The sequence below is a fragment of the Xyrauchen texanus genome, chromosome 27, assembly GCF_025860055.1.
Source record: "Xyrauchen texanus isolate HMW12.3.18 chromosome 27, RBS_HiC_50CHRs, whole genome shotgun sequence".
Lineage (NCBI taxonomy): Eukaryota > Metazoa > Chordata > Actinopteri > Cypriniformes > Catostomidae > Xyrauchen > Xyrauchen texanus.
In genome coordinates, this window is record NC_068302.1 from 36,460,841 (window position 1) to 36,483,566 (window position 22,726).

A 22,726-nucleotide genomic window follows, 5' to 3' on the forward strand; every position below is an offset into this window, starting at 1 on the left:
CTTTTGGCGCATTTTAATTTTACACTTAACTGCACATCAAAGAGATTCTGTATCAGTGCTTATCAGAGGCAACCAGCAGCATGGAGATATGCCCATCTCTCCTCTCTCTCTCTCTCTGTCTTTCTCTCTGTCTTCCCCTCCAGCATTAGGCCTGACAATCTTCTTATCACCCCCCTCCCCCTTTTTGCTCTTGTTTCGAGAAAAGAGTTAGTCAGCGAAAAGTGGTGAGTCACTCAGTGTTGATACTGGAGGGCAGAGTGGTGGAATAGCTGACCAACAGATCATCTGTACGCTTGTAACGGAGTGACAGCATATAATAACCCACATACACGTTCAGATCAACTCGTCAATGGCGTGTCCATGAAAAGAGATGGTGATATTTGTTTGTCGCAAGTTCACACACTCTCATAAGAATCGGTTTCTTGTTTGTGTGCAAATATCTTGCTGCTAATGACCTGCATAGGGAGCTACCTTCTAAGCAGCATCCTAGAACCTCATAAGTGAGGCAACAACCCTGCGTATTACACATTCAGAGCTCCTGACATGACAGTAGATAAAGTTTGACATTAGCATGTTGCTATGCTAACCATGTGATACTCTAAGCTACAAAATACTTACATTTTGGATCAAATAATCCATGTTTTGACTTGATGATAGATAAAGCTTGATGTTAGCATGTCATTGTGCAAACAATGTGATACTCTAAGCTAAAAAATACATATATTTTGGATAAAATAATCCGTATTTATACTTGACAATAAAGTTTGATGTTAGCATGTTGCTATGCTAACAATGTGAAACTCTAATTGTACATGAATTTTGGATAAAATAATCCAGATTTATACTTGACAATAAAGTTTGATGTTAGCATGGTGCTATGCTAACAATGTGATACTCTGACGCATAAAAATACATACATTTCGGATAAAATAATCCATATTTAGAGTAGGCAATAGATGGTTTGATGTAACAGGTGTCTATGCTAACAATGTGATACATAGTGATACAACAGTCCATATTTAGATTGAACAATTTTTTGAATAAAATATAACTATATTTATAATATATTGCATATTTATAATATATAATAGTCTATGTATACCCAGATAGATGTCTGTTATAGATCTTTTCATCTGGAAAGCATTACATTCTAATTAATTTCTGCTAAACATCTTAAAACGATCCGATTTACAATCCGAAAAGAAATGTCTTATAGACATATTGCCATAGAATTTGACAAGTTATCTAGAAGGCAGCATAATTATCCTTGGAACAGAGCTAATCACACATTCGTGTCCCTTGCCATTTTGGGATTTTCATGCCCGGTTTGGACCGGATGCAAATAAAGAACAAGCTCACTGTCATTTGTTGTAAGAATACTTTGCTGAAGGGCCAAAATCCGTGTTGACGTGGGCTGATGGCATATGTGGGCTTTTTTACTGATTACCACACTGGCTTATTTTTACATTCACAATGCACTGCCGTTCTTTTCCTCTGATCAGTGTGTGAGTCAGTGATACAGGCCCTTAAGCTGATGGCAGTGTGTGTGTGTGTGTGTGTGTGTGTAAGAGAGTGAGCTCAGTGGAGTGTATCTTCTCCCAGTGCAAGCTCTGCCCCAGTGCCTTGGCCCAGGCTTTGAGAGGTGCTTCAAAAAACAGACATAAAAACACTCTTCACTCTGTAAACAGGGTGAGTGTGACGGGGTCTCTCCAGCTCCCAGCAGCACTCCAGTGCCCTGAGCGTAATCCACTGAACAGCAGCCTGCTGTCTCTCGCTCTCTCACGCGTTCTCATTCGTCTCTCCAGTGCAGTGTTTTCCAAGAGGGGTATTGCTGCATCTGTTTGAGGGCAGCAATACCTTGTTGTTTTGGAACCTTCCGATGCAAGCATGTCCTCAAAATGGGTAAAAACCTCTTTTCTGTTAGTGTCAGAGGAATCATTGTGTATTTAAACAAAGATGTAAGCTATCTAGGCTACCTATTTCAACCTTGATGCAGAATTCTGATTTAAATCATTTTCGTAACCTGAAATTAAACTATTAGTTTCAAAAATTTTCATAATTTGATAATCGATTAATCTAACGATTATTAGAACGATTATTTGACTATTCAGGCGATTATTGCAACTATTAATCATTAGCTTTTAACCGACTATTCAGCTTGTGCCCCTTGATAAAGGTTGTATTAAACGTGCTTACTAACAATAAAGAGGACAAAATCATCTTTTAAAAAGACCTCTAAATGACTTTCCCTGAATTAAAAGGAAATCATATTTTTTTATTATGTTTAATTCAGTAAAGAAATTCACAGCAATTTTTATAAAGTGTTTTTGTCTTCTTTTTTTCATTTAAAATTGTCTAAAACAAGATACATTTACTTTAGAAGCAACATATAAGATGTTAAGAATTGCTTTCGGAGAATGTATCTTAAATATACAGTAAGTGTATTTTGTATGTAAGTATATTTCTTCACTTGTTTATACTTCTAGAAAAAATATACTCAAATTCAAGATCTATTCTCTGAAAGCAAGTCTAAATATCTTATAAGCTGCTTCTCAGGTGGATGCATTTTTTTTCTTCTTTTTTTCTTTTTTTATTATTATTTTAGTTTTTTTGTTATTTATTTTCTTGATTATTTTTATAATTTTTTGATATTTTAAAATATATATATTTTTTATTATATTCAACATTCTCAGATAACACATTTTTCTTCTGCATTATAGTTCCTAAAGTAAATGTATGTTGTTTTAAAAGAGTTTTAGATAATTATATTAGTAAACAATTCAAAACAAAAACAAATCAAAAACATAATTTTTCGCTGTGTTTAATGGGCCAAGACTACCCTCTCTCACAAAAAACAAACTCTTCTTAATAAAGCTTCATATTGCCGATTTACTTTATGATAAGAAACACACAGTGATATTATGATTCAATACGTCGTGAGCAATCATGTAATAATCTAGCTGCAGCAAGCGCACGTGAGAGACGAGCTTCTCTACGCGAGAGACTGCATCAGCCGGGTGCAGTTACAATCTCTCCCCTTAGATCGGGTCACTTCACGTGACTCATAGGAGAGGCAGTGACCACACAGGGAAATGCCAGTTCCGGAGTTTGTACTTAGGGTGTGTTCACACTTGGCAGGTTTGGTTCGATTAAAACGAACTCTGGTGCGATTGCTCTGTTAGTGCGGTTCATTTGCGGTTCAAAAGACACGAACACACACATAGGACGGACAGCTGCCCGTAAACATTCTCTCTCTCTCGCACCAACATCCGCTGTTGGCCTTTATCCCTCTCGGAGGCTTAATTAGCCTGATTGTGTAAAATCACAACCCGGCCCCGCCCTCCGCCCTGTAACAGTATTAATACCTCATACTGTGCGATCTACATCATCTGAAGCTGTTTGGAAAGTTTGGAGTGCGTCTGGACTGTGAGCTGTCTTCTTTCTCTCCTCAATCAGGTGTGAGCTGAAGTGCTCCTCTCACGCAGCATCATTGGTTTCATTTGATCTCATGTTACATTAAATAAGATCAAACGACTTTTTGACAACAAAAACTTTTGTTTACAATTTTTTATTGTCGACATTGTCAACGAATCGTTTCAGCTCTACTTTGTAACCTGATATTAAATTATTGATTTTAAACATTTTCATAAACAAAAATGTAATTGATAAACTTTTTGTTACCTGAAGTGAAATTAACACAAAGTACTATAAAAAAATTTTTTAAACTTATAGAACAATTGATGTGAACTACTGATTTAAAACATTTCTGTAAACTCCTAGAACAATTGACAGACACTACAGGTGACATTTCACCCCACGCTTCCTGTAGCACTTGCCATTGATGTGGTTGTCTTGTCGGGCACTTCACACGCACCTTACAGTCTAGCTGATCCCACAAAAGCTCAATGGGGTTAAGATCCATAACACTCTTTTCCAATTATCTGTTGTCCAATGTCTGTGTTTCTTTGCCCACTCTTTTGTTTTTTCTGTTTCAAAAGTGGCTTTTTCTTTGCAATTCTTCCCATAAGGCCTGCACCCCTGAATCTTCTCTTTACTGGTGTACATGAAACTGGTGTTGAGCGGGTAGAATTCAATGAAGCTGTCAGCTGAGGATATATGAGGCATCTATTTCTCAAACTAGAGACTCTGATGTACTTATCGTCTTGTTTAGTTGTACATCTGACCTTCCACATCTCTTTCTGTCCTTGTTAGAGCCAGTTGTCCTTTGTCTTTGAAGATTGTAGTGTACACATTTGTATGAAATCTTCATATTTTTGGCAATTTCAAGCATTGAATAGCCTTCATTCCTCAAAACAATGACTGACTGAGTTTCTAGAGAAAGCGGTTTCTTTTTTTTGTGCAATTGTTTATGTCAGGCTGTTGCATAATTTTGCAACTCAAAAACAAACACAAAGACAACGTTAAGCTTCATTTAATGAACCAAATAGCTTTCAACTGTGTTTGATATAATGACAAGTGATTTTGTAGTTCCAAATTAGCAGTTTAGCATGATTACTCAAGGATAAGGTGTTGGAGTGATGGTTTCTGGAAATGGGGGACTGTCTTGATTTGATTTGTGTGTGTGTGTATATATATATATATATATATTTAAGTTTTAAATGCTTTTAAAGTGTGTTATATGGCATTTTTGGGGGATGCAATTTCATTTAAATATTTTTTTAAAATATATATATAAAATAGTTTATAAGCATTTATAAGCATTACTGACTGTAAAATGTTCTAGAATGTGCTGCGTCATGTTCTGTGAGTGACATATGGTTATGCTGTAATATGGTTCTCCCTCCGTAACATTTGTCATTACAGGAAGCTTAATTAGCTTATGTATGTGTTTAACCTCAAAGAGCAGCACTGCAGGGACATGATTCACCAAGACTAATGACCACAGAGATACCGCACACATTTCCAAACTGCCCTTTTTCCACAATGATGCCCTGGTGCCTCCCTCCCTCTCCTCTCCTATAGCTTTTTTTCTGTCATTTCACTTTGATGTTCTCCGACTTTCATTCTCTCTGTTTGTTTTCTCAAAGGCTACATTCACTGAGCAGCAGAATGCGTTTGTCAGTCCTGTTTTCGAATGCTAAATATGTAATTCCAAACCCGTATGACTTTCTTTCTTGTGCAGAAAACAAAAGGATTCTTACTGAATATTCCTTAATGTCTTTTGTTCTTAGTGGCTTGCATGCTCACGAAAATTGCATTGTTTTTATGACTAAAGAATCAAAACCTATCATATGCCTTCAGAAGAATTGGAATATGATGCACAAGCCACATGGACTACTTTTATGTTACTTTTGGGTCCTTTCTAAGCTTTAAAGAGAGTCATTATCAACTGAAATGATTTACTGCTATTGCGAGATTAGAAATGTTGCGTCCTCTATTTTGATGAATGAACGGAACAATTTAAAGAGTCTCACTTGTTAGTAAATAGGGTTGTCAATCACAAACACTGACTGTGTAAACATAGCCAATCTGTTTTCTTTTTCATTTTGAGATTCCTATTTTTCTTTTGCTCCCTCACACTCCTGTTCTGTCCCAAAACTCTCCTCTCCTCCTCCTCTCCCTGGGCTCGTCTCGGTGGGACGACTCTTTCATTAACGAGCTGTGGGCAGAGGTAATTAATTGCGGGATGAGTGACAGAGACGGCATTAGCTCTGCAGGAAGCTCGCTGGCTGCTGTGGCCCTTCAAGCCGAACAACGTGACTGCGCAGGAAGTGACACTGTGGGTGTCTGTCACCAGCCAGCCATAACATAGCACCACTATTCCCCATGGTTGAATGCATCACTGAATCGTGCCACGGCAACACAAGCTGGCACACAAACGCAGCAGCTTACACATAGAATGCCCCGGTTATTTCTCATCTCATGCCAACCTAGAGTGATAAGCTATCTTGTTTTTGCATTAGCAAACTCTTTATTGCTAAAACAGCGATGGCCGGGACTGATGTCTAGATTGGATAAGTTTCTTCTGATAAGAGATGTTTAGAGACTGAGTGAGAGCAGTGATCTAGTGCTTTTCTTGCTGTTTGCCAAGAGAATGTCTTCAGGCTGCTACAATAATAAGTGGTGCATTTATCCATCAGATCCAATCTTATAACATCTTACTGTTGAACATTTTACATTCATATTTGATTCATATTGTACATTCATATTATAATGAAATATTTTGCCCCGTAAGATATTCAAAAAACTATTGTGGTGGTGCCATGGTACAAATATCATATGATACTACCATATGATGCAATTGATACATTGAACTGTTTTCAATTTTGATGTTTTTGTGGGTCATAAAATGAGAACCTGAGATTGTAATTAATAAAAAATCTCATTAACAGAAAGAAGTTCATTAGAGAAATAAAGTCTTTAGTTTGGTTTAATCTATTGCTACAATTAAACAATTAGTGAAGCTGATCTTGGTAGCTGAGCGTGGCTTGTTTTGAACCTAGAAAATTCCATCAATATAAAAAAAAAAAAAAAATGTGTCTGCCAAACCAAAGTGAGGGCTTTTGTGTGAAATCAGCATTAATACAAATATTATATTTCCAATAACTTTTTTATTAACTTTTTAATATAATGGTTTTTTTACGATTTTGAATTGAACTTTCGTGTTTATTATATACCCATATACCATAGTATTGATTTATATACCTGCCGTATATACTGGTTTGATTTTCCAAATTCATATACCAGAGTATATGATAATAGTGGTATTAAAGGGATAATTCACCCAAAAATGAATAACACAAATTTAGGGTGCTTTCACACTGGCTGTTTAGTTTGAAACAGAGCACGGTTCACATGAACATTTGGTAATGTGAAAGCTGTCATGCGGACCAGGGAGTGCACTGCTTTACCGACCCCGGTGGGGTCTTCTGCTGTTGTAGCCATCCGCCTCAAGGTTGTGCGTGTTGTGGCTTCACAAATGCTTTGCTGCATACCTCGGTTGTAACGAGTGGTTATTTCAGGCAAAGTTGCTCTTCTATCAGCTTGAATCAGTCGGCCCATTCTCCTCTGACCTCTAGCATCAACAAGGCATTTTCACCCACAGGACTGCCGCATACTGGATGTTTTTCCCTTTTCATACCATTCTTTGTAAACCCTAGAAATGGTTGTGCGTGAAAATCCCAGTAACTGAGCAGATTGTGAAATACTCAGACCAGCCCGTCTGGCACCAACAACCATGCCACGCTCAAAATTGCTTAAATCACCTTTCTTTCCCATTCTGACATTCAGTTTGGAGTTCAGGAGATTGTCTTGACCAGGACCACACCCCTAAATGCATTGTAGCAACTGCCATGTGATTGGTTGATTAGATAATTGCATTAATGAGAAATTGAACAGGTGTTCCTAATAATCCTTTAGGTGAGTGTATATGGTACTATAATGCACTTTAAAAAATTCCATGGTTGTGTAAAATAAAAAAACATGGTATAATATGCCTGCGATGGACTGGCGACCTGTCCAGGGTGTCCCCCGCCTTTCGCCCAATGTTAGCTGGGATAGGCTCCAGCCCCCCGCGACCCTGTACACAGGATAAGCGGTTGACGATGGATGGATGGATGGATGGTATAATATGCACGTAGAAACCACTAGGCCATGGACACGAAATACATTTCTAGTTTATCGTAATCTTTCATACAAATTAGTCTTTAAGCAATGATGTTAGGTACAGTAGATGATTAGTTCAGTCTCTACAAAGAGTCAGCTGTTCAAAATGGGCAGTAATTTGTAGCTGTCATAAGTCAGGCACCATAAAGCACCTTAAGAGTTTAAGAAACTCTGCCAGAGTTTAAGAAAACTCGCCAAACACATAACTCCTCGGATTATACAGGCATTTAATTTTTTTTATATATATAAAAAAAAAAAGAAATCAGCTTTAGTTGATGAATAAGGTCAAGAAATATAATTTAACATTTAATTGGAACAGCTCCCAAGTGATCCGGAGTTAGACATTTGTTTCTCAGAACTGAGCGAAGGAGCATATTTCATGGATTATGGTTTATGAAAACTGAAAATGGGATTAACGGGGTAGAAGGAATGGAAAAAACGAGAAAAAAACGTAGTAACTGACTGCTCAGGAAATTATAGATGTAAGCAAAAAAAATAGCCCAAATAGCTGAGCTGCAGTGAAAGATTGGATTACTTTGTGCTGTGTGTGTGCTCACTCTCATGTTGTTCCAAGCCTGTATGGTTTTCTTTTTTCAGTAGAACACAAAAGGAGATGTTAGGCAGTATGTTAGTCTCAGTCACCATTTAAAAAAAAAATGCAATGGAAGTAAATGGTGACTGAGGCTAACATTCTGCCTAAAATCTCCTTTTGTTTTCCTTTGTCACCATTCACTTTCATTGTACAGGGGGTGGAGAATGCAATGAAAGTGAATGGTGACTGAGTCTAACATTCTAACATATTTTGTGTTCTGTTCCAAAAAAAAAAAAAAGAGAGAGAAAGAAAGAAATCATACATATTTGGAAAAACTTGATGGTGAGTAAAGGATTTCAGGATTTTAATTTCTGGGTGAACTATACTTCTAACTTCCTCCATGGCCTGAAATGAGTGGCATGAATTTATCTCCCTTGCCCCGCTCTGGCATTTTAAGTTTCAATGGAGAAAAGTGCTTTGCTGTGTGATAAGCGGGGATATGCACAGTAAGGTTAATGGAAGGACTGTCAACAGACAGTGAGCTGCCAGGCCTCTCCTAATGGGGTGCTAATCAGCGCAAGGGAAAAACCCTACTGGGGAAACAAGCAGCTGCTCGGGTGGCTAGATACAGTTACCGCCGCAGCGTACAAGCATAAAAACAGGACAGCGCCATTATGATGTCACGCAGGAAGCCATTGAGCCTTAATAAAAAGCCAAATGGAAAAATCTGTCGTGATGGAGTCGTTAAGAGTCACTATAAATGCAAGCATACTGGAAATGTGGAGTGTTTTTATTGGGGAATATTTCGTTTACCCTCAGTTTCGAAGCGCATAGATACAGGTTGCCACCTCCTGTTTATTAGAGCAGTAAGCCACGAGAAGCCGGACGTGACAGTATGGTTATCACGGTTAAAATCAACATGTAATTTGAAATCGACACTAGTTATTTTGTGAATGCATGTTCCTGATCTTATTGTGAGTTTATCTAAATAATTTTCTTTTTCTTTGCAATCTTTGAAATGACTTTGCGATTGTGCCGCTTTGTGGTTGTGTTGCTGTGTCTGTCATACAGTCTCTGCCAGCATGAAGAGTTTATTTACTGGTAAACGTTGGCGTTACCGCTCTGCTCTTAAGTTAACAAGCCCTTCATCTTATCTGTAACCTTTAAGGTATGTTGAGTAAACACTTTATCCCTGGCTTGTTTAATTCATAATTAAGTGCGGATTGGAGCTTGTTAATGAGTACAAGCAAACTGACATTAAGAAGGAACAGTCAGGAAATGTCTTCAGGGTGCAGTTGTCTTGTAAATTAAGCAGAATATACACAGAATGGCTGTTGTTAACAGGTTTGTTTAAAGAAAAGGGGAGGGAGATTTCTCATGTAAATAAGTCGTGGCAGAATGCATTCGGGCAAACAGTTCTGATTTTAAAATACAGGTGCACACTCTACGGTCCTAATAAAGTGACCGACATGGTCTTCTGCTGTTGTTGCCCGTACGCCTAAAGATTTGACGTGTTGTGCATTATGAGATGCTATTCTGCTCACTACAATTGTACAGCGTGGTTATCGGAGTTACCGTTGCCTTTCTGTCAGCTCGAACCAGTCTGGCCATTCTTTTCAATGCAGAAGTAATGTACAAGCAACTAATGACGGATAAATATAACCATGACTCCTATCCATCCTAGAGTTGGGTAATGTTTATTTGCAGTGCAACCTCTGACTGGAAATCGCATTCTGTACCATGCGGTGACGTTTTGCAAAAAGGTGACATATACAATAGGCTATTCATATTTGTACCGGTTCACAATTTTTTTTAGCTGTATCATTTTAACTGGCATATTGATGTATGAGCTAAATCTAGGTACAGCGCACAAACGTTCTGACCAATGAGGGAACAGTTTGCTCTAGGGATGTGTGGAACAACTAATTTCACTGACGTTTAAACGAAAGTGTTGGAGTCGAATAGTCTAAAAATCACGGTGTTTATGCAACCCAATTCAAATACTTCCAACAGCCAAATCCGATGCTAACTTACACTAAAAAAGGTGCATTAATCTGCTACATGCTTGACTTGCATTATCATTATTGTAGGCTACATTAAATAAGTAACATGACATGCATTTAATGAATCAATGTTCGCGAATACAGGCATAATTATTGAAAACAATTGAATGAATAGTGCAGGACCAATAGAGCAACCCTAAAAGCCGGTTCTAAATGGAAATCCCAATACGAAAAAAATGTGTAGAAAAGTTGTGCCAGTATGACAACGTGCATTAGACTATGATCTAATATGACAGCTGATCAGTTAATGACGTAAACCAATAACAGTTACGATGTAAAAAATATATATATATAACTAGGATTGAAAAAATAGGCCTCTGAGAAATGTACAATAACCCTAATGTATTGTTCTAAAGATTATGTGCACACAGAATAAAAGGGTTTATCCCAAAGATGCAGTCGGCACATCATTGAAAATAGCCTTCTTGATCAACACGGTAAGAATGATTTGCATTCCTAGCCTAAAATAGTCATTTTCTAGGCTACTTACTCAGAATCATACATTTTTGATGAACAAAATTAACATGTCAACAAGGTCCGGTGAAAGACAGCAATTGAGTTGATTATCCTGCGCTTGAAAAAGCCAGTTCGGTGGGAAAATAACTTGCAAGCACGCACAGATTTGAAGACTCAAATGTGAAAACATCCATAGCGACTTCCAAGCCAACGTTTCAGAAATCCCAAGTTTGCTCACATGTGACTTTTATTAACATATTTTTGGTCCATTTTGAAATGTTGCCTTGTGAAAGCGAACCAAACCAAGAAGAAAATGCAACATTGTATCAATGTTAGCAATTGCTTCAAAACAAATCAAACCAGCAACAGGTCTGAAAACGCCCTATAACTCTCTTTAGATGGAGAGGTAACTTGTTTTTTCTGCCTTTATTTAATTGCGTTTGAAGCATGCTGCTTTGGTTCCAAATGATAGCTTGAATTTATTAGTTATGGTCTGGAATTATCAGGAGAGCTTTAAAAATTGCGTTATTTTGCAAATGATGTTTTTGGATGGAACTAATGATGTCATCTGCAAAAACTCTTGAGTGCACACACATGATGAAGCAGCTGCGTCCCGATTCTAAACGGCGAAAACTTGATGAAAAGCCCATTATAGTCCATTAGCAGAATCACCTGTGCTAAATTTCTGTGAGTGCAATCTGTTAGCGGTCCTCGTTGGCTTGTAATTTCTCCCCCTCGTTTCCATCACATTGAATCAGCCTCTTGTGGAGGTACTTTAGAACTTCGAAAGAGATCGTATTGAGCTGAACAACTCTTATCTAATCCAATCAATCAAGATGCGGTCTCAGGTAACTATGAGTAAAGAGTACAATGGCGCAAAGTTGAAGGGTTTCATCTGGCTTCGTCCATGGAAATCATACATGTTTTAATTTTTAAGTGCTGTGGCATGCGACTGAGCTTTGCGTTTTACCTCCCAATTCTCATTACGTAACGTGTCTGAACATTTTACTATTCCTATTATTTCCAGTGATAATACTCATTACCGTAATTTACTGTTTTACAATAAAATGTGCGAAACTGTGGGAACAAATTTGAAAACTGTCACGAAAATGATGTCACAATGTAAAACTTTGATCACATATCATTTTTTATGACTGAGCTTTGTGTTTTCTCATTAAAGCTGAAGTGTGTAATGTCTGTTTGACTAGTGTCAGCAAACAGAATTACGAAACTAGGACACAAAACAGGTTTCCCGATCCCTCCCCCAACCTTCTTGCCCCAAACTCATGCCATTGGTTGAGCCAATGTGGATGTGTCGGGTTGGACAAGATGCTCAAAGAAGGCAATGTTTTGACTGGGCAGTGTTTACACTTTTCGAGGAAGTCAACTTACAAATGGATTACTTATCGTTGTCTCTCCATATTAATCTGGGACGAAAGAAAGCATTTTAACACAGAAAAAAATACACATTTCAACTTTAAATATACCCATCCCTAAGTATCATCTTATCTCATATACACCTTCATTCTGATGCCTGTGGAATTGATGCACAGACATTGTATTTGTTTACAGGCCTCCAGTTATGTGGAGTCATTTATCATTACTAGTTCTCATTCTCCTCTTCTGCAGAAGTAACAGTGATTCATCGTACTCATTTTGCAGTATGAAGGCATGCTATACTTCCCTAACCACCACCACCTGTGCACCCCCTTTGCCTCTACAGGGAGTAAATCCTTCTTTTGAAACACCCAATATGAAAATGAGATTTATCGTTGCACTGATACACAAACCTGCGCTGATAGATGGAGGTCTGGGTTAAGGAGTTGCATCATTGTTAAACGTGCAGCTTTTTGGGTGCAGGCAGACAGTGAGCTGGGCAGCAGCCACACCGGCTAGCCATCCTGATTTATGACTCCTTTGCCTGCAAATTGCTTTTACTGCCACCCTGATTATTGTTCTGTGTTAAATAGATTACACATCATTCGGAATATGCTCTAATGCGCAGCTGGGGTGGGGTGGTAGGGATCGTGTTCAAACTCCTGCATTCTTGCCCTTGTTTTTGCAAAATGTCTGACACATACTCTGCAAACAAAGTGTGTTCACAAATTCATAAATAACTAGATTAAGAAGGGTTAGGGATAGGTTAAGGTTAACCCTAACCCTAACTTAACCCAGACGAAGTTCTGGCCGTGTCAGCAAACGCTGTCAAATGGCATAATTGGGACCTTAGTCTTGGCTAAGATGTGTATCGTACAGTCTGACAAAATGTCAAGCGTCAATCGCAAAGGACAGTAAAAATCGTGCAATATGCACGATAGGGTACAATTGGTCAGTAATGTTTTAAGGCAAGGGTTAGTAAAAGGTCAATTAATTTGCTTTGTATATTCCTGTTTCTCCAGATGAATAGGAGTACGTTGAATGTGTTTTTTTACTTACCTGCTAATATATCCTGGGATATGATGATAGTTTTCCATCAGTTTGTCTGTGCTCCACATATTATCAGAAGTCACTTCACTAAGTGTCATTGATAAATGCCACAATCAGTTACGGGTAGAGTAGACCTTAATTACTGTTCTAGTGCGGGATGAAACGTAGGATAAAGATATTAATTTACCGCTTCATCAGTGTGATCTGCTGAAAGAACCCATGGTTTGTAAAACTGGAGATGGATGCAATTGCTGTGTAATAGGGTTTTTTAGCCAAAGATTGCTGGATTTTAAAGTTATTTCTCCCCAAATGGTTTCTGTTTCCATTTTCTACCATTTTTCTGTATTGTGTGCTTGAGAATGAACTCTACACGTGTATGTGAAATTTCACTTGAATGGATGTTATTTGTTCTTAGCTCAATAATCTGGAATCAGTGTCGTCTTTGAGTAAAAGTAGAATTAGTTACGATATATATGAGCCAGTGTTTCCTGCACCACTTTTAAGTGGCAGAATCTACAGCATCACGACAAAATACATTTTATTTTACCCTAGTTGTGAGTTTGTGGTTTGAATTGGACATAATGAGGCAAACATAGGAGACAAAGGAGTAGATGATGTTTATATGACAACATTGAGAAGAATGCATATTCACAGAAGAGTTCTGTTGTCATACATTGTTTTAATTAACGAATTAACATTGAATTTTTGTCTTTTTCAATTTGTCGTTTTCAGGGCTGCCCACAAATTCTACCCAGCACCGACATCCTGGTACCGGCTGGGATTGTTCGACCAATCACATTGCGGGCTCGCAACTTGCCCCAGCCTCAGTCGGGTCAAAAGAACTATGAGTGTGTCTTCAACATCCAGGGCAAAATCCAGCGCATTCCTGCTGTCCGATTCAACAGCTCGTGTATTCAGTGCCAGAACACTTCGGTAAGACAGCAGCTCTCTAGCCTCTACATACAGAATGCACTGCAAGGGCACAAGTTTAGGAGCACATGATAAATAGTGTTTGTTTTTGTTTTTGTTTTTAAATTAAAAAAACATTGGATTTTCTTAGTAGCAATGATTTTACCTGCAACCTGAAGCTTCATCATTTCTTGTCGCTGTAGGACTTCTTAAAGCTGAAGTGTGTAATTCAAAAATTCTATGTTAAATTTAAATCCTCCTAGAGTCAACTACAAGTCAAGCCATTTGTAAGTTGATTCGTGGATTTGTAGGATTGTTTGAGAATCCTGACCAGCCATGTTGTCTCACCCAATGGCCTGAGTTTGGGGGAGGACTGTCTTTTTATTCAACCAATGGTAGACAAGTGTATTCGTAGAAAAACCTGTTTGTAAACGGTCATTATTGTTTGCTAGTTTGACACTAGTTGGGCAAAAATTACACACTTCACCTTTAAAATACTTCCTAAACCATGTAATTTATTAATTAGCCTATTTTTCAAGCATAGCCTAACCTAAGATTGCATTTGAAACATTTTCAAACGAACAGATGTATTGTTTTGTCTTATTTTATTTGGCGTTTTTCCATTTTAAAACATTAGCATGAGCTGCAAAACGTTGCTTGTAGGGCAAAGAGGTACAATTAATCTGTCTGAAGTGTGCTGAGAAAGCCAAGGTGACTTTTCACTGAATCACTGATCATATAAAAAATAAGAATCTTTATCTGAGAAATCAGCAAAGACATTAATTTGTAATGTTGGAAAGTCTTGCTTTCTCAATCCTGTTGAAAAATGGAGCATGTCAAGATGCTGACATTGAGAATGTCTCTCTCTCTCATCCCTTTCTCTTTCATATGCGGTGGGTACAGACACTCGCCGTCTGTGACCCATTTGGTTGTCACGGTAACCTTGGGGAGTCTTGTAACATAATTAGCTAGCCGCTGGACATGCCTCGTAATTTGGCACGACAGTGTGACCTGGTGAAATGGAATGCGCTGATCCCGATTTGCCGCAGTGGAGGTGGAGTGTGTGCCCTTTGACCCCTAAACCCTAGCAGGGGTCAGAGGTCAGTCCACACGCCCAAACCCCATGACAAGACAATCGATGTCCCGTTGCAATTTAATAATGAGGATCACGTTTGGAGCGCTCACCCTAGACAGGATTGATCATCGTCCTTTCCAGAAACGACACATGCTGGCTTTTTCGCACATAGTTCGACGGCCCCCCCCCTCGCTGGATCCCGGTGCGGAGAGCAACTGTTGTCCTTCCATCTGTTTTGACTCATCTCCTGTTCATCACTTTCCCTGTCTGTGACTCACGCCTCACTCTCCGACGGCACTATGCATTTAAATTGGAATTGAAACAGAGACTTTTGCAGTCCAAACGTAGCCGTGGTCCTGAAGGCATTTAAATGCAAAGTGAATTTGCCAAATGCCTGTCACAGATGATGTGGGTATATATTGACTATATTGAGGCCAACAGGTATTTTATTTGCTTACCGAAGATGAATATTGACATTGGGATTTCTGTGTGTGTATTTTTTATTTATAAAGTCTTGGGAAACGAACAAATTCTCAGCCGAGTTTCAAAGATCCTATGAATCTGGTATGCAAGTCTTCCATTCTGTTGTGCAGTGTTGGAGAATGTTACTTTTATATAGGTTAATTATGTTACATGTTACGTTGTTACATTATTCCCCAAATGTAACTAATGATTTTATTTAATGGTGTTACATTGTTACTTTTTATTGAAAAGTTAAATGAGTACTCAAGATGACGTTGGAGATACCGTCAAACATCTGTGCTAAACTGGTTATTATTCTGGTAAGTTGCTGTAAATATATTGACTTGAAATTACTTTCTCAGGCATTTTCTTTTCAAAATGTTGCTCCACCATGACTGTAGTTGACTTAAGAGAGAAAACTAGCCAGAGAAGTGAACAGTTCACACTAATCTCGCTATAGGGCCCCTTGTGGCAATGTTGAGAATGCAACGCATACTATATTATGAATTGCTGTGCCTGCATTCACGTGGTTGCGAGTATCTTTCCACCATAACACAGCTGCCGTTCATCTAGATGAGCCTTTTGTCCCTACCTCACGGTGAAAGAAAACCAAACCCACATGTTGTCACTTTTTCTCTTTATCTCTTCCCATCCCCCAATATCTCTTCTGTGTGTTATCTTTTCAATCTCTTTGTCTCTCACCTCATTGCTCTATTTGTTGGTCTGTGGATCTACAGATTAATTGAAAGTCTGATTCCCAGTGACACAGCAGAGAACGAGCACACAGTCTCTCTCACATGTCATGCATCTTTCCGGAATAACAATCAAACATTAGTGAAGACCTGCTACAGATTACACTCACTCTCTTGAGAGTGTGTCATCGGCCGCCACTCCCTCCCTCCCTCCGCATGCACTCTCTCTCTCGCACACCTACTCTCACGCAAGGCAACCACTATCAATCAATATGGCCATCAAGGCAAATGGCTCTGTATCGTCTTCTGGGATCCGCCGCCAGGTGACTTTGAGGGCGGGGGTCCATGCTAATGAAATTATGAGTGGCCGAAGATTGCCAATGGCGAATCAATCAGATTCATCTTCCGTTTGTACGTCGTTCAAGAACGTTGATTAAACTATCAGCTATATTTTTTCTCGTTGAAGTGTAATAAGGTAGCTAACGTTCATTTATGACTGTAGCTGAAGTAAAGAGAATACAGTCTTTCCTGTTAACTTCATTTCAACCTCAGACTTGGCACACAATTACAGTACATCAAAACATCTGGAGTCACATTTTCTATAGTCTTTCAAGTTAGTTCACCCACAAATGAAAATTCTGTCATCATTTACTCACTATTCCAAACCCACTAAAACAAACAAAGTCTCAGTCACCATTCACTTTCATTACATCTTTTTCCCATACAATGAAAGTGAATGGTGACTAGGGGTGGAAATCACAAGGTAACTGGTAATACGATATCTAGGTCACGATATGATATTATTGCAATTCTTTATTTTTGGTGTATTGCGATTTCAAGACTGCAATATATCACTATTTTTTAATGGGACTTTAGTAAATGTTAATCAATACCAAATCTCAAAATGCAATGTTCAATTAATATAAAAGTGCCTGAAATAATTTGTATATGAACCATTTATTTGTTGACATAAACAATACTGACAGTCAAATAAATCTGTTTACATTTGACTTTGACCTTTTAACAAATAACAGCCTTCTGAGAAGTGAACATATAAAGTTTATAAGTCTTGCAGTCCTCACAACTTAAAGGGACAAAAAGCAGCCTTCAGAGAGGTGAACAATGTGTTTTGATGTTCACTTACAGAATACTATAACTGTATAATAATATCAAGTCCTTGAAGTATTTAGAAAGGTAGTTTAATCAAAAAGCAGCTTTTTGAGAGGTGAACAATGTGTTTTGATGTTCACTGAACACACAATGCATTGTAATATCAAATTCTAGAAACTTTAAATCAACTTCAATAAATTAAAATAAATGTCTGTTTTTTAGACATGACAATGTTTTTACTCAAAAAGAGCAGTTTGTCTACATGCTCAGGATTGAGTGTGCTCCTTTGAGCTGTAACTTTGTCTATTATTACTTATTTTCTTTTTATTAATACAAAGGGAGAAATTATGAACAAACACTGTGCTCAGTGATGTCAGTGATGTTGTTAATATCGCTGTTGGTCGGGTTGAAGTGAAACAAAGCGGTTTCTGGCTTGAACTCCTCATCTCGCAAGTGGGGGCTGTGTGCTGCTGCTCTCGTGCACTCTCATGACGCGCACATTTTCACTAAATAATACATTTGATTTTGGTTTCGGTTTGTCAAACCTCATTGTATGCTTTTAGAACAAGGCATGAGTCATATGCAATAATTTATTGAGCTGAATTATACTTTTACGTCCTTTTAAAAGCTTTAAGATGTGATTAACATAAACTGCCATTGTATGACATCATTGAGCATTTGTTCACAATTTATTCCTTTGTGTTAAGAAAAAGAAAGAAAATCATATGGTCTTATGACAAAACAGAGGTACACAATGACTGAATTTTTTATTTTATTTTTGGGTGAACTATCCCTTTAAGGACATCCATATGACTCCAGTGGTTTAATCAATGTCTTCTGAATCGATCCAATCAGTTTGGAAGAGAACAGATCAAAATGTAACTGCTTGATATGCACTGTACATATTGTCATTGCCGTTTCTAAGTGCGATTTCAAGCTTGAGTGCACTTCCTAGTGCTTGACGCATGTGCAGAACATTAGATGGCGCTAGGAAATGTAATTGTGCTTGAAATCATGATCACTAAGGAGACTGATGATGTCAAGATTATAGTGAAAAAGTTTACATTTTGGTCTTTTCTCACCCAAAACCAATTCTTGGGTGGCATGAGGGGCTCAAAGTGTTGAGGATAAAGACTCACAAGCTACTGGTGTAGTTTTACAGCTTGTTAATCAACTTTTATCCTAATGTAAATGGTCTCCCTCAGGGCACGTCGCTGGAATTGAGAGGTCATTATTTTTGACAAAAACCAAGTTAACTGGTCCTGCATTCTCGCTAATTCTCAGCTGCTTCCTGTTCCTGCCTCGCCCTAGAATTTAGACAGCTGCATTTTCAGTATCTCACAATGCTGCTATTGTGCTTCAGCATCCCTTACTTTACAAAGAACTTTACTGTACTTAGTAGTCAAGTTATGAGAGGTACAAGCTAATGGGTGAATCAGTGAAATAATGTATCAATATGCAGACTGGTCCAGCTAACTAATGAATCAATGAGAATGTTTACATGCATGATCTTACACTGATTATGCTTAATAAGCTGACAATGTGTGGTCATGTAAATGCCTTACATGGTTTTCCTTTATCAGGAAAAGGGCATAAATGGATTAAGCATAAACTGATCGACACAAGTAGATTTTTGCCCATTACCCTGATTTCACATTGCATGTGAACACCTTTAGTGGTGTTCTTACTGGATTATTCAATGTGCACATGTGCTGTGTGCATACTTGTCTAAATTTTGACATCTAAAGTAGAAAATAACTAGATGATTTTAAGGCTTTTATACACATGGTTTTCTTACGTTTTAAGATTTTTGGAATAAACAGATTTTTGCTGGTTATCAGCATATTAGTGTGCATGTAAAGTGCTCAATGATTATGTAGTTATGAGATTGTTGTGGCATAGTGGTAAAAGATCGGAGCTGATAACTGAAAGGTTGCAGGTTTGAACGCTGCACATGTCAATTCAAGAGCTTCAGGTTTTCCCACAGCTATGTAAAACCTGGAAATATCAGGGAATTAAAACATTTTGTTTTCCAGACCTGGGAAAACCATGAAAATATATACAAATCTTAATTCATGACTATTTTTATAGTTTAAGGAATAGTTCACCCAAATATGAAAATTCTCTCATCATTTACTCACCCTCATGCCATCCCAGATGTGTATGACTTTCTTTCTTCTGGCAGAACACAAACAAAGATTTTTAGAAGAATATATTAGCTCTGTAGGTCCATACAATGCATGTAATGGTGACCAAAACGTTGAAGCTTCAAAAAGCACATAAAGGAAGCATAAAAGTGCTCCATAAGACTCTCATTGGTTTAATCCATCTCTTCTGAAGTGATCCAATTGGTTTTGGGTGATAACCGACCAAAATATAACTTCTAGCGTTCTGCACATGCGTCAAGCACTAGGAAGTTAAATCGAGCTTGAAATCATGATCATGCCTAGAGACTGCAATGGCAAGATGTACTGTGAAAAAGGAGATACATTTAGGTCTGTTCTCACCCAAAATCGATTAGATCGCTTAAGAAAACATGGATTAAACCACTGGAGTAATTTTGATTACTTTTATGCTACCTTAATGTGCTTTTTGGAGCTTAAATGTTTTGGTCACCATTCACTTGCATTGTGATTGAACTAATAGAAGTGAACTTCTCTTATACATAGTGGAAACATGTTTATTTTGGTTAGCCCATTGGCAATTTATTTTATTTTTTTATTTATTTTTTGCATTTAAATTGTTGTTAATTTTGTTAGATTTCTTTGAAAACAAGACTAAATATATTTGTCATTTTTTATCTCGTGTAAATAAACCTTGTTTTAAGGATGTTTAGATATTTTTACTTGAAAGCAAGACAAAAGTACTAGCCGTCTTGGTTCCGGAATAATTTTTCCCATTTATTTTTCCAAAGGATTCTATTAAATCCTTCATAAAAGAGTCATGAACCAAACCAACCAGCTCCGTGGTGAATCACACCATTACAAATTTTGATTTGAAACAAAACAGTATTTAAAAGTTGGACAAAAACACAAAGGTACCAGACTGTGCACTTAATATGAGGGAATGAACTACAGTCCGATGAAGCATTGCGAATGACGATGGAAAAATATAGACATTTTATTAGATTTAAAGTTGTTGATTATAAGTATAGAATCAATATATTTAAAGTATATTACAAAATATTCAGATATATACAAATATGTACAGTAGTGTGAGAGTGTAGGGAGGCCGACTCAATTGTATCATTCGCAGAGCACCAAAGTTGAAATAATGTGGACTGATAGTTTCAACAGGAGCATATGCCATTGATTAACAACCTCCGAGCTCACGGTAGGTCTGTCTTTAAAGGTTTATAAGTTATCGTTAAAATTCAATTACCCTATGGAAAAAATGAATGGGATTTTGAATGGGAAACAATTATAGTGCAGCTCAGTAGTGTGATTTGTGACAGTGTCAGAGGAGACAATAGGAGTTATAATGCAGGTTAAATTGCGCACAGCCCGTGTTGTCCACAAAACATCAGTAATAAACTGCTGCTTACTCATGGCCAATCAAACAAAACATACATATGTTAGTTCACTCTGGGACATAAGCACTAGCTTTCTGTGTGTGCTTTTTAAATGTAGTCATAAATATGTCAGTACGGCATGTGCTTTTGGTAGACTGAGGTGAAATCTGAGCAAATTCATATTTTTCCATAAAGCGAATTGTGCAAAATACTTCAAATGGGTCCATGAGCGCAAGTGTTGCTAAGCACTGCTGACCCCTTAGCGTCAGGTGTGTTACCAGGGAAACGTACCGCTCAGGCCTTTATTACACAATGGCCAAGTTCTGAACCAGGCTCTTGATGGTGAGGGCCCTCACAAAGAAGCCCATTATCCTCCGTGCAGGGTAGCGGAAGCTTTTTGAATAAAAACACTTACATGTTATTTTTATCAGGCATTTCAAACCACCTCATTCTATTATTCTCATCAAGTGCTCAATCAGGCATTAGCGGTTTTATTCTGTACTACCATAGGGGAATGTGTTTTAAAAGGATATTTCACCCAAAAGTGAAAAGTCATTTTCTTACCCTTAGGTTTTCCTGTATGACTTACAATTTTCTTCAGTGGGACACAGACATTTTCAGAAATAATTAAGACTGTGCTGGTCGCTCTTTTCTAAACAATTGTAATTAATAGGGACTGAGACTTTCAAGATTCTTAAAGGACGAAAAACCAGATAAAAGTGTTTCTTTCTCTAAAGGATGATTTGTTAACGGATCTGACATTGCAACTTCTCTTATGAACTCTCATAATGTAGAGTTAGGGCACATGTCAAGATTTTCAGTGAATAACAACTTAAATTTCTGTCTGTTTCTCACACAAATCTATCATATAGCTTTAAAGGACTCGGAATATAGCGCACAAGTCATGTGGACTATTTTTATGATGCTTTAATTGTGCTTTGTGAAGCTTGAAAGCTTTAGTTTTTGTTCAATATAATTGCATGGAAAAGAGCGACCAGAACAGTCTTCAAAATATCTAATGTTGTGTTCCATGGAAGAAAGTCATTCATGAGGGTAAGTAAATGACAGACTTTTCATTTTGAATGAACTATCCCTTTAATCTTGACTTACTTGCATGTAAACAACCAGTCTATTGCTGAAAAGTTTTGTATGGTAGTCTGCCAAAAAATCACATGAGCTTCAAAGCTTAACGTTTAGGTGTAGTCTGCAGCAGTGGCTGGCATCTTCTTCGCTTTGCGCCCCAGTCTTTATAAACTATACACGCTATTAGGTTGTCATGTGGAAGCAGGTGGGCCTTATTAAAATAAATTGATCATTTAATGCGGTGATCAGTCTACTGTATATGTCCCTGACTTAATGCATCACATCAAATTAACTGTGCCCAGAGCATTTCTCCATGTATTAAGAGGCTCAGCTATGCTTGATCCTCCAAATGAAGAAATCCCTGCACCAGAAAGTTCTGCTTGGGATCAACTCAATCCTCACAAGGAAGGAATGCTTTGGTTTGCCTCGGATCAGTGCGCTCACCTCATTTATGGTGACACGCGTTCAGCCATACAGTAATGCATATCCATGTGGCAGGCATTCTTCATCCTACTTTCTTTAGGAGAACGCTCATTTCGTTATTTATTTACAGAGGCTCATGACCAAACCATATCACATCATAGTTGGACGGACAGGGACTGAAGTCCCATACGTTGTTTCTGTATCTTTAATCATAACCCAGAATTCCACTCTCCCAACGTAGAAATTATCCAATGACGCAACATTTGGTTGAAATGAATTATGTTCTGTTATTACTGGACAGTGTGTGCTTAGTAATAGGATAGCTATTATTCAGTAATTAGGTTACCATAATGTAAT

The 22,726-nt window shown here is 37.8% G+C and overlaps 1 protein-coding gene across 1 annotated transcript in view; it reads left to right on the forward strand.

Annotated features, from left to right (window-relative positions):
• The window catches only part of plxna3 (plexin A3), a 203,289-nt gene that overhangs the window by 135,586 nt on the left and 44,977 nt on the right, over positions 1 to 22,726 (forward strand). The window contains exon 10 of the mRNA XM_052093743.1: positions 13,837 to 14,037. Within this exon, the coding sequence (XP_051949703.1) occupies positions 13,837 to 14,037 (201 nt within the window). The remainder of the gene's footprint in view (positions 1 to 13,836; positions 14,038 to 22,726) is intronic.